The sequence below is a fragment of the Dipodomys merriami genome, unplaced genomic scaffold, assembly GCF_024711535.1.
Source record: "Dipodomys merriami isolate MVZ:Mamm:240054 unplaced genomic scaffold, mDipMer1.0.p SCAF_63, whole genome shotgun sequence".
NCBI classification, from domain to species: domain Eukaryota; kingdom Metazoa; phylum Chordata; class Mammalia; order Rodentia; family Heteromyidae; genus Dipodomys; species Dipodomys merriami.
Window position 1 is genome coordinate 530,306 of NW_027206213.1, and position 18,537 is coordinate 548,842.

The 18,537-nt window shown below is 42.4% G+C and overlaps 1 protein-coding gene across 1 annotated transcript in view; it reads right to left on the bottom strand.

Annotated features, from left to right (window-relative positions):
- The window catches only part of Anxa4 (annexin A4), a 68,045-nt gene that overhangs the window by 10,124 nt on the left and 39,384 nt on the right, over positions 1 to 18,537 (bottom strand). The window contains exons 3-9 of the mRNA XM_070004471.1: positions 17,854 to 17,941; positions 11,944 to 12,038; positions 8,460 to 8,573; positions 7,198 to 7,288; positions 5,823 to 5,902; positions 4,057 to 4,113; positions 1,781 to 1,874 (exon numbers count right to left, since the gene is read on the bottom strand). Of these exons, the coding sequence (XP_069860572.1) occupies positions 1,781 to 1,874; positions 4,057 to 4,113; positions 5,823 to 5,902; positions 7,198 to 7,288; positions 8,460 to 8,573; positions 11,944 to 12,038; positions 17,854 to 17,941 (619 nt within the window). The remainder of the gene's footprint in view (positions 1 to 1,780; positions 1,875 to 4,056; positions 4,114 to 5,822; positions 5,903 to 7,197; positions 7,289 to 8,459; positions 8,574 to 11,943; positions 12,039 to 17,853; positions 17,942 to 18,537) is intronic.

The following is an 18,537-nucleotide window of genomic DNA, read 5'->3' on the forward strand; positions in this document are numbered from 1 at the left end:
GCTAGGCAAGCACTCTACCACTAAGTCATATGCCCAGCCCTGATATACTCTTTAAACCTGTTTTCTCCTCTGCATACTGGGGAGAATAATGATTACTCCAGATGTTGCAAGACAGAATGCTTATTGTATGTACTGCATCAAAGAGATAGAAAACTTACTAATAGAACCTTAGTTTTCATCATTATTGCTAGTTGGTAAGATTAATTATTATTATTATTGTGTGTGTCTGTGTCTGTGTGTCTGTGTGTGGTGTGTGTGTGTGTGCCAGTACTGGGGGCTGAACTCAAGGCCTCATGCTCTTGTTTGGGTTTTTCACCCAAGGCTGTCACTCTACCTCTTGAGCCTCACTTTCACTTCTTGGTTTTGTTGTTGTTTGTTTTTGTTTTGGATGATTAATTGGAGATAAGAGTCTCCTGCCATGGTCTTTTCTGCCTAGCAGGCTTCAAATCATAATCCTCAGATCTCAGCTTCTGGGGTAGCTAGGATTACAGGTGTGAGTCACAGTACCCTGCTAGAAATACTACTCTATCCAAACAGTGCTTAAAATATTTTCTGTTAGTGGCTTACAAACAGTCACTTCAGCCATCTATCAATTGACTTGTGCCAGCAAGTGAAAATTGTTACAAATTCACCATCAACTTCTGAGGACCTGCAGTTCTGAGAAAACACCACCAGGGGGAGATTTGAATTGTTGTATCCGCAAGGGAAGGCAATGAATTACTAAACTAAGCCACAAGTCCCTACCAAATCATGAATAATTGGTCTTGTTTGTTACTGGGGAATACTTGAAATAATCATAACTTCAAAATGTGTTGTACTTTTCAATTACTCTATGTCTTCAACTTAGCAAAGACATCCTTGTCATAATTCCCACAAAGCTTTGTAAATCTGTGTGTGTGTGATAACACTATGCTGGCTTTATAAAGTTATAATGTTCATAAAGTTGAGATGAAATGTCCCTATTAGATCCTTATTACTGTTTACAAGAATATAATCCTGACAATAAATATGTTGTTTGTAGAGTATCTTTCCCCAGAGAAGGTAAAAGCACATTACAAAGTTTTGAAGTATCAAATATAAATAAGAAACATCACACATAGGAAATAAAATTTGAAATTATCCATTATTCATTGCATGCAACATAAGCTCCAAAGGAATAACTTACTTTGGTTTCACAGCTTGAGTGTTAAATAGAGATACACTTCAACCAACATTTCTATTTCATTGCTCTCTTATGTAACTAAAAGAAAATGCAAGTCTTAGGACAGCTTTAGGAAAAATGACTCACTATAAGTCAATTTCCTGGAAACAGGAGTACCAAACTTTTATGAATACATTATAAATAATCTGCTAGCTATTCCTAATTTATTTTCCAGAAATCGGTCTTCATTCATATAATTGGATTCATACATTTCCAAGGTAAAAATAGTTCAGTACAGTTCCTTTTATGCCCCAAATGAAGAGGAAAAGTTTTCACTGGTGGTTAAATAGTTCCTTAGGGAGCCAGAAGCTGATGGCACATGTCTGTAATCCTAGCTGCTCCAGAAGCTGAGATCTGAGGATCATGGTTCAAAGCCAACCCTAGGGCAGGAAAGTCTGTGAGACTCTTTTCCCCAATTAACCACCAAAAAGCCAGAGCTGGAGATGTGGCTCAAGTGGTAGAGGATTAGCCTTGAGCACAAAAGCCTAAGGACAGTGCCCAGGCACAGAGTTCAAGGACCTTCCCACACACACCAAAAAATAGTTCCTTTATAAAGTGCCTTTAATGGTAAGTGCCTACCATGCAAGAGATGGTTGCGATTTCTAGAACAGAGTATGGTTAGAAATTTCACCTCATCTGTCCCCCATTTCTTCTCTCCAGCCTCATATAGTTCCTGAAGCCAAAGAAAGCATTAGTTAAAAACACCAAAGAGAACGTTCCAGGACATGTACAAGTATTTCCAACACATCAAATAATCTCATGGACTTAGTTTTATTTTGTTGGTTGAAGAGGAAAACTCACACACTCAAACAGATGGTCCCTCTGATTTTTCAAGTTTACAACAGTGTGAAAGTGATGGATGTTCAGTAAATCATATTTCTGATCTTGAATTTTGATCTTTTCCCAGGCTAGCAATATACATGCAGTATGATTATTTTTTGAAATGGAGGCAGTAGCCAGTCAGCTAAACAAGCTAGAGGTACTCATTACTAAGCTAGGGTGTTCAGACAAGCTCAGTGTACCAAATGCTTGTTCAGATTTACAGCATTTTCAACTTACTAGATTTATGAGGATATACTCCCATTGTAAATTAAGGAGGACCACTGTATGTGTGTGTACACATCTTATTCAATATGTTTATTGTAAGACCTTGACTGATACATTACTTTGGTTAATAAAGTATGGTAGAAGTAAAATTAGTTTCCAAGGCTAGAGTATAAAGAGTCAGGCAGTTCCCATTGTTTCTATGGGAATGCTTGCTTTTAGGGGTCTCCTGCTGGAACTCTAGTGCACATGATCTGAGAAACCCAAACCATGCAAATATTCTTTTCCTTCTAATAAAAACAACAGGCTCTTTTCTGCATAGAACATAGTAGTTTATATTCCATACAATGATTCAAAACAATACCTCACTGTAGTCAGGTATTGGCTACAAATACAGGGTGTCGGTGAAAAGACCAGTCCCGTTTTCTTTTTCTTTTCTTTTCTTTTTTTTTTTGTGTGTCCGGTCGTGGGCCTGAACTCTGGGCCTGGGCACTGTCCCTCAGCTCTTCAGCTCAAGGCTAGCGCTCTACCATTTGAGCCACAGTGCCACTTCCGGCTTTTTTCCTTTTTGCTTATGTGGTGCTGAGGAATCAAACCCAGGGCCTCATGCATGCAAGGCAAGTGCTCTACCACTGAGCCACCTTCCCAGCCAAGACCAGTCCTGTTTTCTTATCAGTAAATCAAATATCACAATCCTAGGGTTATTGTAAGGATCCACTGATATACTTAATATAAAGTCTTAATGTTTGGTGCCTGTTTAGGTTGCACTTTTATGAGCTGTTATTATTAGTGACTTCTGGCACAGGAGTTGGTGTCAGAACATTTTCAGTGGGCTAGGTACCAAGGAGAAAGTGTCTCTTGAGTATCCTCTGTTCCAAGCTGTTTTATATAGGTCCAAGTGAATGAAATTAAAATGCACAGTTCAATCTCCAGTGCCAAGGAAAATAAAAAGTGCAGTAAAGAGAGCAAAGGCAAGCCGGGCACTGGTGACTCACGCCTGTAATCCCAGCTACTCAGGAGGCTGAGATATGAGGATCGAGGTTCAAAGCCAGCCCTGGCAGGAAAGTCCATGAGACCCTTATCTCCAATAAACAACCAGAAAACCAGAAGTGGCCCTATAGCTCAAGTTGTAGAGCACTAGCCTTGAGCTGAAGAGCTGAGGGATGGCGCCCAGGCCCAGAGTTGAAGCCCCACGACCAACAAAAAAAAAACAAAAACAAAAACAAAAAACAGAGAGCAAAGGCAGGTTTCTTCACTTAAAGTGGTTCAAAAGTTGAGGTTGTACCTCAGTGGAAAAGTACTTGCACAGTATGGTCCAGGCCCTGGGTTCAATTTCCAGCACTGCTTCAACATTATGAAGTCTGAAGCCCTGCAGGTACTAGAGCTCATGCCTGTAATTCTAGCTACTTAGGAGGCTGAGATCTGAGGACTGCAGTTTGAAGCCAGCCTGGGCAGAAAAGTCCATGAGACTCTTCTCTCCAATTAACCAGCAAAAAAAAAAAAAAAAAAAAAAAGTGGAGGTATGGGTCCAGCTTTGAGTGAAAAAGCCAAGCCAGAAAGTGAGGATCTGAGTTCAAGCTCAGTACTGGCATACACAAACACACACAAGTCTAGGACCCAGATATGATTATGTCCAATGCCACTCCTAAGTCCCTCATACTTTCTATTATGAAAGATCATGTATGGGAATATTTTCTTTATAACGGACTCCAGCCTGACTAATATAATTGTAAACAACAACAAAAAAGACCATCTACTAACTAAGGCCTTTTGAGACAATTTACCTAAAGGAGAAATATAGTTTTACCAACCTGGGCATCCTGTCTCATGAGATCATCATTCAGGTAATTCCCTCCATCCCTGCCACCCTGAGGATGAGAAAAAAAGAAGAAAAAAAAAAAACTCAAGGAGAACAAGAGAACACCCATGAAGCTCTTGAGGTGCTGTGAAGATAGAAAACCTGTCAACAGGAACTCAAAAACTTGGAAATGAGACAAAATGCCTTAAAGGGTGGATCTTCCAGCCTAGGGAGGCAGGGCGGATGTCATCTGAATGTCTTTGCAGGTATCAGGCTGTGGTCTGTGCCAGAGACCTTATCAACACAGCAGGACCGCCAATGTGACCCCTGATGTTACATGGGTGTCTTTGCCAGGGGAGGGCAGAGAGAATGCTCCCTCCATCTCCTCTTCCTCCCCCCCCCACCTCTCCTCACTGCTCAAACTTCCTATCTGATTCAGACTTGCTATGTTGATCAGTTTCTACCAGAAAGGGGTTAGAACAGAGGAGAGTTAGGAGAACATGTGACCTGTGGTGGGGCTTGAGGAACAGATGTAATGCAACCTCCAAAGCATACCAACACACAGAGGGGCATGGTAAAGCCTGGGGGGAAATACTAGCCAAGAAATAGGCTACTTTCCTTGTTAGACAATATTTCTTTTTGTGCTGCCTTAATATTGTATGGTCTAAGCATAGTTCAACGAGGGATAAATATGGGAGGAAAGGAAAAAATGGGAAGGACATAAGACAGGAATAGTTTAAGTAAATATCAGAGACAGGACCTGGGCAGAGTGGGAGCTGGAGATAATCTCCAGGGTTTCACTTTGAGTTTGAGAAGAAGAGAAAGAACATTAATAACCCAGGCAGCTCAGGAAGAAGAATGAGCCCTGGTTCAGTAAATGAAAGTGACTTAGGGTGATAGTAGAATACAACCATAAGGAAATGTCTAAAAAGCAGCAAGAAACACAACTCTCCCATTCAGGAAGGAGGAAGTTAGGGGTCATATGCAGTATCTTGAGCAATCTTTCTCTATCCCACCTCTAGCTAAGACCAGCTATATTTCTCAACTGCATCACTGATGTAAGACAGAACTTCTTACCTGGTCATTACCACCATCACCATCACAACATCCGCTGCTCCCAAAATGTCAGCTTCCTACTACTATCTAAATAAAGTACAAGCTCCTTCCAACACAGCCTGTCCTTCCAGACTTGCTTCCAGAACAATCAGCCTCATTGTTTATCATCTTGTTCACTAAACACACCTCTTGCTTCCTACCTTCTCACTTTGTCCTTGCTACATTTCCTTCCTGAAGTATATGAACCCAAATCTCTGCTTCTTGGAATCTTAGACATGCTCAGGGTCCTCTGTGAACCAGCATGTCCACCAGGAAGCAGAGGTTGCTTTGTTCCTGCAATCCTAGTCTCTCCTGCCTTCCAGTGACTTGTGATCCTGATCTGTTCCCTCATGATAATATCAACTCTTAACGCATACGAATGCTTCTTGATCATTTTCAGTGCTCTCAGTGAGCTTTGTGATGGGGGTACTTGTGGTAGGAGGCTAGTGAATAGTAAATTAAAATAGACTAAATGGGCAAACATGACCAGCGTGGGTTTGTGAATGACAAATCATTCTAAGAACAACACCCGGGGACTATCCATGTTTGTGAAGGGGATTGGCTGAGAGGATGAGAGGCTGGAACGGGGGGGGGGGGGGGGGGAGATGGAGAGTAAGTATTTTAAAAAAAATCAACAAAACCCCCATCCCCCGCTAGAAGCAGGTGGCAGAGAAAGCAACTCACAGCTGAAAGAGACACTAGCACCCGCTGGAACATGAACGATGTGTCAGAGCGGATGTCATCTTCAAGGCTCCGTCCGTATTCTAGCAAAAGAGGAAAATGACATCCATCAGAGAAGACTCCTGCCCAATACTGTGTCTCCCTCGCTGGAGTTCTGTCCCTTTAGGAGCACCAGTTCACCAAAACAACTTATCCTGGGCTTTCCCCCAGACAGACTTTCTCACAAACTAAATTCTAGTGAAATGGTCAAGATAAGTTTATCTTGTCGTTGTAGTGGAAACGAGAGATTCCAGATCCTTAAGATGAAGAAGGGGGACCGAAATCCTCCTTCTGGTTCCTATTATCCTGGGCTCTCCTCTGAAAGCCATTGATTGTCACCATTCACAGAAGGTGGTGACTAGACCAGTACTCCTTTGGTTGGTTCTGAGATAAGTTTCTCCAGGATGAGATCCAGCCCTCCACAGCCCAGAGGGGAGAAACTGCATGGAGTGGAGGTGCTAAACACAAGCTCCCAAAGTTATAATCTCCTGCTCTGATTGTGTTATTTTTTTCTCTATAAAAATAATACAGGGGTGGGGATGTGGCGTAGTGGTAGAATGCTTGTCTAGCATGCATGAAGCCCTGAGTTCAATTGCTCAGTACCACATAAACAGAAAAATCCAGACGTTGTGCTGTGGCTCAAGTGGTAGAGCAAAAGAAACTCAGGGACAGTGCCCAGGCCCCTGAGTTCAAGCCGTGGGACAGGCAAAAATAAAAATAAAAAAATTGGGCCAGCCAGCTCTCACAGGTCACTGCTGGGAATGATTAGAATTATGAGTAACCATACTTGTGTTTTCCCTTGAGATAGGATCTCTCTGGGTGGCTCTGACTGACCTTGTGATCTTCCTGCTGCAGTCTCCTAAATGTTGGGATTACAGGAATGTACCACCACGACTGATTGTGGCAAAATGTGATTCTTTGTTTGGTAATGAGGAATAACTTCCCAGATTCCAGGTAGAGTGGACCCTTACCCTCAGAAATCTTAAGAAGCAGCAGGCACCAGTGGTTCATATCTGTAATCCTATCTACTCAGGAGGCTGAGATCTGAGGATCAAGGTTCAAAGCCAGTCCAGACAACAAAGTCTGTGAGACTCTTATCTCCAACTAACCACCAAAAAGCCAGAACTAGTCAAGCCCCAAGACCAACACACACACACACACACACACACACACACACACACACACACACACACACACACACACACACACACACACACACACACACACTCCAGGTGAGTGTATCTAGAAAGAAAGTCTTTGAAGTAGCTAACCACTGGTGCTAGTCTCATTCTTAAATCCCAGCCAAGCCTCAGCCAGGGCCACTGAGGATGCTACGTACGCTGCTGGTAGGTCTGGTTAATAAGTCGGATCTCCTCTGGGGTCCGGGAGGCCAGGATTTCAATCAGGCAACCCTCATCCGTGCCAGCTCCCTAAACATGAAACCAGAGGAAAGGATGGCATGAGCCAGATAACAAAGTGGTTACACATTTTTTATGTTGTATGCACCTATGAGAAAATAAAATAACTAGATTATGCATTTTTAAGTTGCATTTCAGACACAGGAAGAATACGAAGCTGCAGCATAGAAAAACAACCTACTGGTTGTAGCAACAAAATTTATTAGCTTGTCTAAGTGTCCTACCTAGATTGAATGTGTTCACTGTAATTACTATCAGTAATAACAAACATTTATATAGACTGATGCTTGCTGTGACAAGTTAGGTTCAGGTTAGGGAGTCTTAGTTTTTCCTTGACCCCTGTGTTCTTCCTCTGAATGGTATATACCTCAACCACATCACATATTACAACAAACTGAATGCAGAAGCAGTTTGAGAATCCAGTGGGATATTACCTAAAGAGATATACAATTGTGGCCTTTTTGCTTTCCTGAACTTAGCTCAGAGTCTCCACAGGATGAGTATTATTGACATGGCATTTCTGCATTTCATTCTTGGTCATTTCACACTAGATCCTAACAAGGGCATAGTGGATGGATTGGTCCGAGGGAATCCAGGGCTCTCCTGCCAGTTCTAAGCCTGGAGGCCCTGAGGTGTCAGTCATAAAGTTCTACTCCACAAAACTAGCTAACATGCCAGGCACTGGTGTCTGGTGCCTGTAATCCTAGCTACTCAGGAGATCTGAAGATCACAGTTTGAAGCCAGCCTGGGTAGGAAAGTCTGTGAGACTCTTATCTCCAATAAACTACTCAGAAAAAGCTGGAAGTGGTACTGTGGCTCAAGTGGTAGAGCACTAGCCTTGAACCAAAGAAGCTCAGGGACAGGACCCAGACCTAGAGTTCAAGCCCTAGGACCAGAAAATAAATAAATAAATAAAAAGTTTCTACCGTAACAACAAAGTTTCTGGAACTGTACCGATATCACAGCTACTGCTGGTAGAGCTAGGCTTTGTAGACCTGGGGCCTCCAGCCACAGGAAAGCGTAAACGATTTCCAATTTCCAATCACAGTACAGTTTTCACAGCTGTCCTAATGAAGGGAAATCTGACTCATAGACTTTATCCTTCTGCTCTCAGGAGGGCTTTATAAAGTTTCTGGAGACCACCCTCACCTTGTACCCAGAGCATAAAGGGAGGAGCACCGACCTTCATGGCTCTTTTTAGCTCCTGCACGTCATAGAGCAGGGTGGGTGTCATCATGCCTATGATCACCTGCTCGAAGTTGCCACTCAGTTCCGACTTCAAGTCATCCATCAGATCCTGCAACAGAAGAAAACAGCTTGGCTTAAGTGCCTCAGTAGCTTAAAGGAGCCACTGGCCAAATGTGGTCTGAGATGTCTGAGGTCTTAAAGGGCCACTAGGGGTCAGGCAAGGTCAAAGCTTTCTTTTCATTATCTTTCTCTTGCAAGTGAACATGGGGTTTTCTCAAGGATTCTTGACATATCTACATAACTGTGTTTATGTCAAAGGGCTATTAAAATGCTCCTCACTTCTAACTGTAATCTTATAAGACCAGATTTTCTTATATACCTCAACCACACCACATATTACAACAAACTGAATGCAGAAGCAGTTTGAGAATCCAGCAGGATATTAACTAAAGAGATTTGCAAATATAAAATGTTTGCCTTCTCTTTAAGTATTATTTTGGAGATTCAGGCAAAGTGGTATACATGTATAATCCCAGTATTTGGGAGGTTGAGGCAGGAGGGTCAAGGTCAGCTGGGTGCCAGTAGTTCCTGCCTGTAAACCTAGTTACTCAGGAGGCTGAAATGTGAGCACCACAGCTGAAACTCATAAGGCTCTTATCTGTTATTAACTACCACAAAAACTGGAAGTGGTGCTGTGGCTCAAGTGGTAAAGCACTGGTGTTGAACAAGCCCTAGTACTGGCATACACACAAGGATGCACAACTACATAGTAAGATCCTGATTCAAAAGAAACATATAAAAATTACTTTGAGTATATAGCTATTTTTCATAGAAATAATATTTTATTGTTATGATCATCATCATTATTATTTGTGCTATCATCATTATTATTTGTCACTGTACCTGAGCTATTGTGCTCAAGGCTGGTGTTCTACCATTTGAGCCACAGCTCCACTTCTGGCTTTATTATAGTTAATTGGGGATAAGAGTCTTGAAGACATTTCTGCTCCACCTGGCTTTGAACCATAATCCTCAGATCTCAGAGTACTGAGGAACTAGGATTATAGGCTTGAGCCACTGGCGCTCAGCAACTTTTAATTTTTAACTATAAGTTAACTACATATATTAATATTTCCTCATTTTTATTTTTACTATTACTAAATATCAATTGTTATCATCCTCAGAAACTAAAAAGATCTCAGTTTAAGAGTATAAAGAAGGCTGGGAAGGTGGCTCAGTGGTAGAGCACTTGCCTTGCATGCTCGAGGCCCTGGGTTCGATTCCTCAGCACCACATAAGAAAAAAGCCGGAAGTGGTGGCGCTGTGGCTCAAGTGGTAGAGCGCTAGCCTTGAGCTGAAGAGTTGAGGGACAGCGCCCAGGCCCAGGGTTCAGGCCCCACACCGGACCCAAAAAAAAAAAAAGAGTATAAAGAAGCCGGGTGCCGGTGGCTCACGCCTGTAATCCTAGCTACTCAGGAGGCTGAGATCTGAGGATCGAGGTTCAAAGACAGCCCGGGCAGGAAAGTCCAAGAGACTCTTATCTCCAATAAAAACCACTAGAAAACCAAAGTGGCACTGTGGCTCAGGTGGTAGAGCACTCGCCTTGAGCTGAAGAGCGCAGGGACAGTGCCCAAGCCCAGAGTTCAATCCGCACAACCGACAAAAAAAAAAAAGTATAAAGATTTGTGATCATAACATTTGTATCTTAAATGCATTGGTTACTAATATAGCCTGAATGTATTTTAAGACAATATTCATCTATGACATTTTAAACACTTAACATTTGTAAGGATTTCTGCCTATAGAATATAATTTTGATCCTGTCTGTGTGTCTATTTTTGTAGTTGTTTACATAAGGTATTGAATTATATCTTTGTGATCATTCATGCTTATTTCTTAAGGTTCACTTCTTAAAAAGAAGTGTAATTATTTGGATAAAGAGCCAAATTCTAAACATATATGTTCATTATTTCCTCTTAGGCCAGGTCTGGGAGTTTAAGAATCTTAAGATCATCTGACAATAAGGACCTCAGTTGTTATTCAATCCAGATCTGTCTTTCTTACAAACCTGATTTCACCACATTTTATGTTACCCTACTGTGCATATTTTAATATCTTATTCATACATATTCAGTGAATTAATGGATGGACTTTAATGATAAATTAATGCTTATGATCATGTTTATTTATTAATGTTGATTATCTTAACAAATTACCATCAAGTTACTTTAGTTCTGAGGCTAAATATCACCCAGAGAAGATGAACTAGGGTGACATACCTCTCTGAATGTGGTGCTATCACCTCAGAGGCCAGGGGCCAGGATAGAATAAAAGGGGGAAAAAAGAGAAAGACTGCTAGCACATTCTCTCTGTCTTTGCTTCCTCATCGCCATGTGAGCTACTCTGCTGTGCCCTGTCCAATCTGCCATGAGTTACCAAAACCTCTGAAATGATGAGTCAAAAAGAAATATTTCCTTCCCTTAAAGTTGTTTTCTCAGGTATTTATTTGGTTACCATTCTGAATAACTAATACAAGGTGTCTCCCTCAATTGATGCTCATCAAAGAAAGAAATATCCCCTACAAATGAGTTTATATGGAATCGTTTGGACATTAAATCCTAGGAGAGCTTATTTAGATATGTTAGTCAGTTTGGGGAGTGTTCATCTTCAGGGGCAGGGAAGCAATCTGGAAGCTCAGCCTTGCCTGTTTTTGAGAAGAACAGAGGTTTAGCACACATAGTAACCATAGCCTGCTAGGGCCTGGGGGAGAAAGGACCAAACTTGGCTTTGAGCCTGTGAATCAACAGCTCCTAAAAATTACTTCTGAATATATCTACTAGGAAAACCTTGTGTGTAAACTATTCTTGTATGCTTGTTTTTTCTTCAAGTGTGTCTTCAAAAGGAATTCTTTAAAACATTAAAAAAAATTTTAAGTTCTTTGGCAGTAATGGCATTTAATCTCATAGTCTCATGCTTGCAAGGCAGGTACTTTTTACCATTGATAAATACCTCCCAAAGTTCTAAAAGTATTTTTGCTTTTAATTCACAGATAATAGTTGTATATAGGTGTGGGTAGTGTATGACAACTCAAAACATGTATATCATATGTAAGGATCAGATTTATTACCTGATACATTTATCATTTCTTTATGTTGAGAACATTCATAATCCTCTTTAGTAGCTACTTTGAAATATTCAATGACTTGTTGTTAACACAGTTGTTCCTCCTATTCAACAGCTCCCTTATACCTGGTGAGATCTCCCTTCCTATCTTCCTCTCCTCATCCCCTCCCTCCCTTGACTCCCTCTTTTCTAGGTTTTGGTAAACAATTATGTCTAGAAATGTTTGTGAATAAGACAAATGATTTGGCTTTTAAAAGTCAAGGCTACTTCAGGCATGTAGCTCAGGAAGAGGCCCTACTTCCATGTGGCCTGACCAGTCCCTGGTCGCACACCAGAGCAGGAGAGACTACACCTACCCTGCCAATAGTGGTCTTGTAGGCTGTCCTGATTTCCTGGCGCTGGGCAGTGTTGCGGTAGGCCAGGACTCTGATAATGGCGTCCTCATCAGTGCCTGGGGTGAGAAAGACAATGAAGGACTGGGGTTGGAGAGAGGAATGAGAAAGTTTCCCCTGTGAACACTGTTTACACAGACAAATGCTGAGAGTCTGCTAAGAAAAAAGGTCCTGGAAGTTGGGCACGGTGGTACACATTTGTAATCTTAGCACTTGGGGGCTGAAGCAGGGAGAGCTTGAGTTCAAGGCCAATTTGGGCTATAAAGTGAGAGAGATCCAGTATCAAGGAGTAGGAAGAGGAGAAGAAGAAGAAAGAGGAAGAGGAGGATAAAGAGGCTAAGGGAAGGGAGGAAGGAGAAAAAGGAAAAGAAAAGAAGGGAACAAGTCCATCTATGTTAGTGGAAACTGGCATTAATCTCCTGTCTGTAAATGTGAATAATCATGCTCAGGAACAGCATTCAGGCCCTGAGTTCAAGCCCCATACCAACAACTGCAACAAGAAAATTAGTAAGACAGTAGATACCACCAACCCTTTAATTTTTAGTGCTCTCAGCTGAGCACAAGGCTCACCTTTGCTTACCTCCTGTTTATGTAAAAGATTCCACCTTTCCTTTAGTTGGCCAAATTTGAATCCCTGGAAATAGCTTTGATATTTTTTATGTCCCTCTTCCTCCATATTCAAATTCTCTCTAAATCATGCAAAATCTTGCTCTGCAATCTGTTTTGCATGTCTACTCTCTCTTTAACTCCTTACACTTGTATAGACCAGTTTAGGATCTCAGGGTTTCTTCTTTGACAGCTACTAGTGTGTTAACTACAATCCTTACCTTTCAATCAGTCACCCCAGAGCTCTTGCTATGATCCTTTTCCAAACAACAACAACAAAAAAACCTCATCAAGTCCCTTGTCTGCAAAAAAATATCCAATGGCCTGTTGTGTATACTATACGGTTGTAGCCCAACATGAGAGGCTCTTTATGAGCTCCTGTTCTATACTGTAAATATCCATGCAAAAAGATTGCACATGGCCTAATTCTTGGGCATAGTTCTTGAGTTACTGCAGTGTGTGTGTGTGTGTGTGTGTGTGTGTGTGTGTGTGTGTGTGTGTGTGTGTGTGTGTGTGTGTGTGTGTGTGTGTGTGTGTGTGTGTGTGTGTGTGTGTGTGTGTGTGTGTGTGTGTGTGTGTGTGCTGGTCCTGGGGCTTGAACTCAGGCCTGCTTACTGTCTCTGAACGTTTTTTCTCTTATGTCTAGTGCTCTACTGATTGAGCCACAGCTCCACATCCAGCTTTTTGGTGATTAATTGGAGATAAGCATCTCATGACCTTTCCTGCTTGGGCTAGCTCTGAACCTTGATCCTCAGATCTCAGTCTATTGAGTAGCTAGAATTACCACTGTGAGCCACCTGTACCTAGCCAAATTACTGTACTTTACCCCCTGTACTGTACTCTATTCTACCATTACCATTCTATTGGCTTAGATGTTTTCCTAGATTTAGCATTATGATTTTGGCACTTGTGGTTTCCTAACAGTGCCTTTGGGCCATCACTTCATATCTGTGGCTCCATGAGTAGCTTTCTCTGCAGCATCCTTGGGACCAACATCTCAGAAAGCTCCCAATTAACCTACTCCTGCTTTACAAGCATTTCTCACTGAAGGTCACCTTTCTGTCACTGAAGGTCATCATTCTGTGCATTTACTGTGATTAGGTCTCAGCTCATATTCCTTTTACCTGAGACACATTCTGCCTATTGTAACTCATCTCTCAAGGTCCATATCAAATTATCCATCCTCCAAGAAGCTTTGCCTGATGCTCCTGAATGAAATGTAAGTTCCTCTCCTTGAATCCCAAAGGGATCTTATTGATGATCCTGCTAGCATTATCATTTAATGAACCGATCGATCTCAGCTATTTCTGTGTAGGCCTTAACTGTAATGCTAACATCTATGGATTATTTGACCACCAAGACTAGATTTTAGAAAGTAATGTATTATTTTTATTTATTTATTTATTTTACATTTTCTATTGGCCCACCCAGATCAGCCACTGAAAAATGATTGGTTGTGTGTCAAAATGTCCTTACTTAGCATTTTTGCACAAGGCTGATGCTCTACCACTTGAACTATAGCTCCACTTCCAGCCTTTTGCTGGTTAACTGGAGATAAGAGTCTTTTGGATTTGTCTGCTCAAGGTGGCTTCATTCTTAGATCTCGGCCTTCTGAGCATCTAGGATTACAGGTGTGAGCCACCAGTGCCTGGCATTTTCCTGCTTTTTGATTTGAGAATTCTGAATGCTGTGGTGTCCATAATCATAGTGTTCTTGCTATATACTAATATAGCTAAGCTCCTTATACTCCAGGTTCTCATAAGTCTTATTACATTTTTTTTGGGGGGGGTCCGGTCGTGGAGCCTGAACTCTGGGCCTGGGCGCTATCCCTCAGCTCTTCAGCTCAAGACTAGCGCTCTACCACTTGAGCCACAGCACCACTTCCAGCTTTTTTCTTTTTGCTTATGTGGTGCTGAGGAATCGAACTCAGGGTCTCAGACATGCAAGGCAAGCACTCTACCACTGAGCCACCTTCCCAGCCCTCCAGGTTCTCATAAGTAAAGTGAGTTGCTCTCAAGGTTTAAAACAAGTAATTCTCTCAAAGACTGTCTTTATGCCTCACACAGTACAGCTACTACTGTACATGTACACAGTGCATCTACTACTATTGTTACTCTTATTAATATCAGTATTATTACTGAATCTGAGTAAAATAAAGTCTTTCTGGATAGAAGAATTGCGAAGTAAGGGATAGTGGCCAAAAGTTTTTACCCAAATCTTCAAGAAATCCTAAATAGCAGATAAGAACCAGGGAACATTTCCTTGTCCAAAAAGTTCACCCAGGCAAAGTTTTAGAAGCAGGGACTAGGCCAGGGTAGCCTGCAGTGTACCCTAACAGTCTGCCTATCTTTAAGAGTATAATGGAAGGGTAGGGCCCTGAAATACACCATTAACCTTGTACATGAAATGTCTTACTCTGCAGGTTGGTTCTGCTGCAGCAGCTGAGGCCATTGCTGTAGCCCCAAGCAGAGGAACTTAAAAAGAAGGAGGTAGATTCCAAGTTGGCAGGCCTGAGCTGGAGACCAGGCATTGCCAAGTGTGAGCCATGGCTCAGTTTGCAAGAGTTTGCAAGAGGTACGTGACTTCTTTGGGACTTTGTTAAATGGGGCAAAAACAATAGTAATCACTGCTTTTACTCACTCATAGGGGTGCTCCATCTATCCAGTGAGATAATGTCTGTGGATGTGCTTTGAAAACCTTATGTAACTACACATGTATCAGCGTAATTGAAAAATAGCATTCACAGGAGGTAGAGAGCTAAGGATTGCAGTTCAAAGCCAGCCCAGGAAAGAAAGTCCATGAGACTCGTATCTCCAATTAACCACCAGAAAACCGGAAGTGGTGCTGTGGCTCAAGTGGTAGAGCAACTCACCTTGTGCTGAAGAGCTCAGGGACAGAGCTCAGGCCCAGAGTTCAAGCTCCATGACCAATAAAAACAAACAAAACAAACCATCCAAAGATTTGTGCAGAAGCCAGGTGCCAGTGGCTCCCACCTGTAATCCTAGCTACTCTGGAGGCTAAGATCTGAGGACCACGGTTCAAAGCCAGCTCAGGCAGGAAAGACCGCGAGACTCCTATCTCCAATAAAACCACCAGAAAACCGGAAGTGGCGCTGTAGCTCAAGTGGTAGAGCGCTCGCCTTGAGCTGAAGAGCTGAGGGACAGCGCCCAAACCTAGAGTTCAAGCCCCATGACCGACCACAAAAAAAAAAAAAAAATCTGTGCAGAGATTCATAATATAATTCAAAGCATGCTTAAGCAATTGGGGAAGTGTGTAATAAGTACATTAAATTTTCAATCCAGCATTAAATTACAGAATCAATGCGTGCCCTCTGTTATAACTCGAATCTGAAATGTCCTCCAGAGGCCCATGTGATAAAGGCTTCGTCACCAGCTTTGTGAGCTAATAGAAAGCGATGGAAACTTTAAGAGGTAAAGCCCATTGAGAGGAAGCTAAGACATGGGGGAAGGGGAAGACTGTGACCTTAAAGGTCTATTGACTACAGGGATCCTGATGCCTTCTTTTTCTTTTCTTCATCTTTGGCTGCAAAGAGGAACAACTTCTTTCACCCTGCACTCCTACCATGATGTTCTGCTTTTCCACAGGACCAACCAACCCTGGACTGAAATCTCCCTAATTATCAGCCCCAAATAACCTTCCTTCCTTTTAAGCTGAGTATCTCAGGCATGTTGTTATAGTAACATAAAGCTGATTAAACTCTTGCAGTACTTTTATTTTCCAGATCTGGGGATTGAACTTACTACCTCTTACATGCTAGGTAAGCACTCTACCACTTTAGCAACACGTCTTTTCCCTGATATGTCTGGAAAAGTCAACTTGTTCACAAAGCACCTTCCTGGGTGTCTGTTATGTACAATTCAGGACAATATTCACCTCCCACAGGATACTTACTGAGGTGACCCCACACACACCAGAAGTAGGGCATCCAAGCTACTCTTCACCTGCAGAAAGTCCTTCCTGCTATCTAGCCACACTCCCTCTTGCTTCAAGGAACTTACCCTCTCCCTTGAGCCCTCCTCCCTTGGGAGAGAAGCCCCCAAGAGTACCCCAATTCATGTTATCCATCATTTCCCCTTTGAACTGCCAACACACTGTAAGGATGAAACAAGCATTAAAAGCAGACCTCTCACTAGAGAGAAACTCCAGGTTAATTATTAAAGAAACTTCTCGGGAGATGGGAAGAGATGGGAAGGGGAAACAAAGGAGGCGGCAACAATGCTTGGTAAGAAATGTACTCATTATCTTGCCCATGTAATTGTAACTCCTCTGTACAGTATTTTCACAATTTAAAAAATCATAAAAAAAGAAACTTCTCAGAAGTAGGGACTCAGAGAAAATTAAGGCGTTAGACAGGTTAAGTGTCATAAATAACAGTGAAACTCAGAAAGAGTCAGGAGCCCGGCATTGGTGGCTCACGCCTGTAATCCTAGCTACTTAAGAGGCTGGGATCTGAGGATCACAGTTCAAAGCCAGCCTGGGCAGGAAAGTCCATGAGACTCTTATCTCCAATAAACCACTCGAAAACTAGAAGTGGTGCCGTGGCTCAAGCAGTAGAGCGTTCGCCTTGAGCTGAAGAGCTGAGGGACAGCGTCCAGGCCCAGAGTTCAAGCCCCATGACCAACCAAAAAAAAAAGAGTAGATTCAGGAAACCTGGAGGGTAGTTTGATTTTGGAGATGATAAGTCAGAAGTTTAGAATGTATTTTGAAGGGGGGAGGCTGGGAAGGGATGTGAAGGGTAAACAAAAGGAGGAGGCTACAATGCTTGGTAAGAAATGTACGCATTATCCTGCCCATGTAATTGTAACCCCTCTGTACAGTATGTTCACTAATAAAATAAAATAATATAAAAAAAAGAAATAATATATTTAATGAAAAAAAAAAGAATGTATTTTGATAAAGGTCAGCTAAATCCTTCTCAGGAATGTCACAAAGGGGAAGTCTGGAAATGTAACTTTTGCTAGGGTGACTTATTGCCTTGTTTACTGAACTTGTAACTGTTATTTGTAACCACTAGCTGCTAGGCCTGCTTGCTTTCACCGACCCCACCACCTGTGAACCACCTGCCTGCCCCTCTAAAACCCTGCTGCAAGAGAGCTCGGTGCTGATCTTCACTGTCTTAGTATAGTGAAGGTCAGACTCTGAGGCTAATAAAGGTTCCTAGCCTTATTGCCTGAGTGTTGGTGATTCCTTTCGCTGATTGTGGGTTCAAGTCCCACTGGCCTAGGGAAGTTGGGATACTTCACTTACCAAGTCCTTTCATGGCCTTCCTCAGGGCCTGGGCATCCTCGGTGGCACTGAATCCTGAAGCAGCCTTGATGGTACCTCCTTTGGTTGCCTGAGAACATGGAGAACAATGTGACTGATTGACAACAAATATGCTAAATACCTACCAGAGCCCTGACTCTACATTGGTGCTGCTGATACAGGAATGGCCACAGGAATGAGGCTCTTGTCCCCATGGAGCTGATGCTCCAGTTGAGGAGGAGGCACACGGTAAACAAGTAAATAAAGATTCTGTAATTTGCCTGGTGGGAAGAAGTACCATGAAGCAGACAGGAACCTGCTCCAAGAAGTAACATTTAGGCAAGAACTAACTGAACAGAAAAATGACAGATAAGAGAGAACTAACTGGCGGGAGCTGGTGGCTCACCTCTGTAATTCTAGCTACTCAGGAGGTTGAGATCTGAGGATCATGGTTCAAAGCCAGCCTGGGCAGGAAAGTCCATGAAACTCTTATCTCCAACTAACCACCAGAAAATCGGAAGTGGTGCTGTGGCTCAAGGGGTACGGCTTGCGCTTTGAGCTGAAGAGCTGAGGGATACCACCCAGGCCCAGAGTTCAATCCCCACGACCAACCAAAGAGAGAGAGGGAGAAAGAGAGAGAGAAAGAGGGAGAGAGGGAGAGAGAGAGAGAGACAGAGAGACAGAGAG